At 65.2% G+C, this 5381-nt stretch overlaps 1 protein-coding gene across 1 annotated transcript; it reads left to right on the top strand.

Annotated features, from left to right (window-relative positions):
• Window positions 1-768: 768 nt before the first annotated feature.
• On the top strand, window positions 769-4998 carry HMX1 (H6 family homeobox 1). Its single transcript, XM_016951319.3, has 2 exons — window positions 769-1387; window positions 4265-4998. Exons 1-2 carry the CDS (start codon window positions 994-996, stop codon window positions 4915-4917), a joined length of 1047 nt encoding a protein of 348 aa, XP_016806808.1. The 5' UTR covers window positions 769-993; the 3' UTR covers window positions 4918-4998.
• The last annotated feature ends 383 nt before the right edge of the window (window positions 4999-5381 follow it).

Genomic DNA, 5381 nt, shown 5'->3' with positions numbered 1-5381 from the left:
GTGCTGGCGCGGTGAAGACCTGCTTGGTAACATCGAGCGGGCTGCCAGCGGAGCCCTGTGGTTGCACTTCCTTACATACTAGTACTGAGCCCGGGAACCGAAGAGTTCTACCGAACTACAGTTGGCATTGAAAGCATCTTTCATTAAGTGCAAATATTAAGATATGCCACATTTCGCAGTCCTGTTTTGGCAGTGTTCCCATTTTTAAATTACACACAAAGTCTTTAATTAAAAAATGTGGCCCAGCCTCTTGCAGTTTCTTGGGAGCCCCGGGGTCTCCACGCCGCCCTCCACACACACACACAGCCATTCAAACGCACACTCGTGCACACACCACGCGCGCGCACACACACAGTTACTCACTGTCGGTCCAACACTCTCCTCGCAGCGGGGTAATTACGGCTCTGGCCGGACGGTGATTGGCCAGTCCGTTCCTCATCGGGGCCCCACAGCCAATGGGTGGCCGCTCAGCCCAGGCCCCGCCCCCACGGAGCGGGTGGTGCGGGACGGGGGAACTGATCACGCGGGATCGGACCCGGCGCGACCCCCCGCCTGCGCCCGGGGCCGCCCGCCCTCGGCTGCGCCGCTGCCCGCGCGCTCAGGTCTGGGCAGCGTCTCCCGGCAGCGGCCGCGCTCGGGGCCGGCGCAGCGTCCTCGGGGCTCAGCGGGCCGCCCTCCGGGCCCAGCCCGCGACCCCCCGCCCCTGCTGGCCCCTCCCCCTCCCCGCCCCCAGTGAGGCCGCCCCGGCGGCGACCAGAACAGCGACCTGAAAGGCGAGCCAGGCGGCTGCCCGATCAGCTGTCGGCGCGCACTCGCTCCCGGCCCGGCCCAGCCCAGCCCGGCGCGGAGGCCGCCGCCTGCCCTGCGGGGCCCGACGCCAGCGCTCCGGGTAGCAGCTCCAGGGCCGGCCCGCGCGTGCGCCCGGGAGCCGCGCTCCACCATCCCCAGCGGGGACCGAGGAGCCCGGCCGAGCCCGAGAAGCCCGCGGCCGCGATGCCTGACGAGCTGACGGAGCCCGGGCGCGCCACGCCGGCCCGCGCCTCCTCCTTCCTCATCGAGAACCTGCTGGCGGCCGAGGCCAAGGGCGCAGGGCGCGCGACCCAGGGCGACGGCAGCCGGGAGGACGAGGAGGAGGACGACGACGACCCCGAAGACGAGGACGCCGAGCAGGCGCGGCGGCGACGGCTACAGCGGCGGCGACAGTTGCTCGCGGTCACCGGGCCCGGCGGGGAGGCGCGGGCCCGTGCGCTGCTCGGGCCGGGAGCGCTGGGCCTCGGTCCTCGGCCGCCCCCCGGTCCCGGGCCGCCCTTCGCTCTGGGCTGCGGAGGCGCAGCGCGCTGGTACCCACGGGCGCACGGTGGCTATGGAGGCGGCCTCAGTCCTGACAGTGAGTGAGGGCGCGGGGAGGGGTGGGTCAGGCTGTGGGGCCCGACTTCCTCCCTGCGCATTTGCTGGGGGACTTCGGGCTCGTCGCCGCCCGTTCTGGGCCATCCTCTCCCTTCTGTGGAACGGCGTCTGGGCCGTGTGGGGCCCCCACGGAGCCCCTGGTTGGGCTGGTTTGGAGGCCCACCCTCTGGGGCAGGAGCTCCGCTAACGAGGAGGTTTTGCAGGCCATAGCTTCACCCATTGCCGGGCTCCTCCGGTCCCAGGGAGGCTGGGGACAGGGGACAACAGGAGGCCAAAGAAAAAAGAAAGGAGAGTGAAAGAGGATAGGGAAAGATACAGAAGAAGGCGAAAGAGGCTGAGAAAGAAAATGGGAGGATGGAGGATGAAAGGAATGTGCTGCGGGAGAGAGAATGGGTTGGGGGGAAGGGAAGATGCAGGAAAAAGAAACCCAAGAGTGATCCGAGAGAGAAAAGAGGAGGAAGAGATGGAGGAAAAGGGAGACAAAGTAGCATCAGACGTGGAAAAATAAAAGGGGGCATTGAGCAGAGGGTGCAGTGTTGTGGGGGTGGGGCCGGGGAGGGGAGCCATCTAACATGGCAGCTGTGCCCCCCCAGAGTCCTGTTTCCTCTATGCCCGCTGCAGACAGCCTGGGGCAGGGGTCTGGGCCTCCCTCTTGGTCCTCGAGGGGCATGGGCTGTGCCAGGCAAGAAGGGAGCCTGTTCTGAGGCCCCCAGTCCAACCCCTCTCTCTTCTTTTTCTGCCCCTCCCCCTCCTTGCCTTTGTTCCCTGCTGAGGGCTTGAGACTGGGGCTGGGGGTTCTCAACCCCAGAACCCCTTTGCCCCCTTGCTTGGGTATCTGACCCCTTAGTTCTGCTTCCCCTCCCCAGGGTTCCAGGGTCGCTGCCTCCCTTTTGGACCTGCCCTTTAGGAAGACCCCTGGGAGGAAGGCCAGGAAAGCCAGTCCAACCCCCTAAGCCCTGGCTTAGCCAGCCCCCCACCCCCAACACAGCCTTTGGACCTTGAGGCCAGCTGAGGACGTGGGCCCTCTGCAGGCTCCGGCTCTGGGATCCATGCTGTCCTCTGTATGAATATTAGTGTGTGCTGGGGAGTAAGTGGCCTACGACCCTCACTCACTTGTTAGATAATCTTTTCCATGTCGTGGAGTGACCCCTTGCAAAAGGCCCCACATCTCGGCGCCCACACTCAGGAAGTCTAGGCCCCCATCCCCTTCACGTAGACTTGAGCAGGGCCTCCGTGGTTTCCCAGAAATCGAGCGACTCTGTCTAGTGCCCTTCTGGGGGAGACTATGGAAAGGGTTTCTCAGGGTGAAATTTGTTCTCCGCTCATCCCTGGGGTGCATCCCCTCCTGCAGCCCAGGTGGCACCCCTGCAGAGGCGGCTCCCCCTTATTTCGTGCCATGCGGGTTAGGGTCCCACTTCCTCACTGGAGCCGGCAAGTCAGCCTAGTGCCTTGTGGCAGCACATGGGCCTCTGTGAGTTTGGGGTATTGGGGGGAGGCAGGGACTCCTCAGATCTAGTAGCATGCACCACAACCTGCTGCCTGACTCCCCTGTGGGTGCTGTGAGGGCACACACCATGGGGATTGGCCACGGGCGTGAGTGGGATGTGCACACTCCTTGGGCATGAGGCACAGAGCTGGAACCAGGCACAGAAGCCCACCAGTGTGCGCACCCCTTGCATGAGCGTGCAAATGCTGCAAATACACTGCAGGCACACACCCGGCTGAGTGCACAGCCTTCCGGGGGCCCAGGGCCAGGCCAAACTCTGCCTCCACCTCTAACCTGTCAACCTGGGCCTGCCCTTTGCACGGGAGGCTCCAGACCAAGGCAGAAAAGCAGCGGGTCCGAGTCAGCCTCCAGAGCCCTGCAGTGGGAGGCGGCTGCCCTCTTCAATCTGGGCAAGTGCTTCTGGGTCCCGGCTGGCCTCTTTAACCTGACATCATCCCTTGCCAGCCTGTGGGCCTCTTCTTGTTCCTAGGAGATGAGTAGGGGAGCTTGGTACTAGGAACATGAACTCAGACACCCCCTGTGAGCTTCTGGTTTCAGCCCAAACCCATGAGGCTGAACCTCCAGTCTTGAAAGTGTTTGGGGCAGGACTCAGCTGCCGCACGTTGCTTAGAGTGGCATGTGCCCGTGTTCCCTTTGAGCATGATTGTGGCTGGTGTGGACTTGCCTTGTGGACACTGGGTCAGGGCTACAGGAGTATGTGGTGTGGAGGTGACAGCCTCACCTGATGGGAGTTCTCTTTTGGGGATCCTTTGCATTGTTTTGTCCTCCTACTATGGAATGTTTCTGTGCAAGCGGGCAGAGGGCGCGGGAAGAGGCCTGTGAACTCTTCATTCCTCCTTCTGGGGAGCTTGGCGTGGGGTTGGATGCCAGGTGGCAGGGGGTGTCCTGTGCTTGTTTTTCGGTGTGAACATTTCTCGGAAGGACATCTTTCCTCTAGTCCCGGGACTTCTGCGGGAGGTTTGTGTGTTTTTCCGGGCCGCCCGTGGTGCAGCTGGGAGTGGGGAGTGCTCACTGGGGTCAGCCTGCTTTTCTTGTGTAGTATTTTTGTTTCTTTTCTTTGCTCTGCATCCCTTTGTTGTCCTCTGGCATGGGTGTGCGTTTGTGTTTGTGTGTTGCGGGGTGTTGGTGTGTTGCGGGGTGTTGGTTTGGAGCTGCTGCCCAGTCTCTGGGCCGCCTCCCACGGTTCTGACAATGTGTGCATCCCCAGAGCTGCTGGGTGCCCAGCCCTGTGCTGGAAGGTCTTCCTGCTTGTGGCTGTGAGCGACCTCAAGGTGGGGACGGCTGGCCTCAGTGATTGAGTCTGGTAATCAGTGCCCTAGAACCAACGGTGGTGCCCTCTCTCCCCTGCAGCCAGCGACCGGGACTCACCGGAGACGGGCGAGGAGATGGGCCGTGCGGAGGGCGCCTGGCCGCGAGGCCCAGGGCCGGGAGCGGTGCAGCGGGAGGCAGCGGAGCTGGCGGCGCGTGGCCCGGCGGCCGGCACGGAGGAGGCGTCGGAGCTGGCCGAGGTCCCTGCGGCGGCTGGGGAGACACGCGGCGGCGTTGGCGTGGGCGGCGGCCGAAAGAAGAAGACGCGCACAGTCTTCTCCCGCAGCCAGGTCTTCCAGCTGGAATCCACCTTCGACCTGAAGCGCTACCTGAGCAGCGCCGAGCGCGCCGGCCTGGCCGCCTCCCTGCAGCTCACCGAGACGCAGGTTAAGATCTGGTTCCAGAACCGCCGCAACAAGTGGAAGCGGCAGCTGGCAGCCGAGCTGGAGGCGGCCAGCCTGTCCCCGCCGGGAGCGCAGCGCCTGGTCCGCGTGCCGGTGCTCTACCACGAAAGCCCCCCGGCCGCGGCCGCCGCTGGGCCCCCGGCCACCCTGCCCTTCCCGCTGGCACCCGCCGCGCCCGCGCCGCCCCCACCGCTGCTCGGCTTCTCCGGGGCCCTCGCCTACCCGCTGGCCGCCTTCCCGGCCGCCGCCTCCGTGCCCTTTCTGCGGGCGCAGATGCCTGGCCTGGTGTGAGCCCCGCCTGCCGGGACCTCTCCCCACGACCCTGTGGACCTGTGTGGACGCGCGATTCAGCGGCAGGCGCAGGGCTCAGGGGGCGTTAGGGAAGGGATGGTCGCTCCTGCGGCCTCCTAGGTACCTCGGGAGCGCAGGCCGCGGCCGGGCGGGCCTCAGCTCCTGTGGGGAGCGCCTCTAGAATGTAATGGGACGCCCCACCCATTTGCCAGGCTGGATCCCCACTCGAACAGGGGGCCATGCAGAGACTCTGGGCTGCGCAGCCCCCGGCGCCACGGCCACCCCCGGCCTCAGCGAGGAGCGGTCGGCCACGGCCACCCGGGGCAGCTGCCCTCAGGCCAAGCCCAGCACAACAAAGGAAAACTACGAACCGGCTGTCCAAGGCTGAGCGGTGACTGTCCCCACAGACTGCCCCCAACACTAAACGTCCCTTTCCTGGGACCCAGACAGCAGGCCGGCCCGGA

The sequence above is a fragment of the Pan troglodytes genome, chromosome 3 (genome assembly GCF_028858775.2).
Source record: "Pan troglodytes isolate AG18354 chromosome 3, NHGRI_mPanTro3-v2.0_pri, whole genome shotgun sequence".
Lineage (NCBI taxonomy): Eukaryota > Metazoa > Chordata > Mammalia > Primates > Hominidae > Pan > Pan troglodytes.
The sequence above is the reverse complement of the archived record's forward strand: the minus strand, read 5'-3'. Positions and strand labels throughout refer to the sequence as shown.

Excerpts from the sequence above, each read along its gene's own strand:
- HMX1 (XM_016951319.3), top strand. The coding sequence starts at position 994 with ATGCCTGACGAGCTGACGGAGCCCGGGCGCGCCACGCCGGCCCGCGCC. Across the intron at positions 1,388-4,264 it reads AGGCGGCCTCAGTCCTGACA|CCAGCGACCGGGACTCACCG; the intron begins GTGAGTGAGGGC and ends TCTCCCCTGCAG.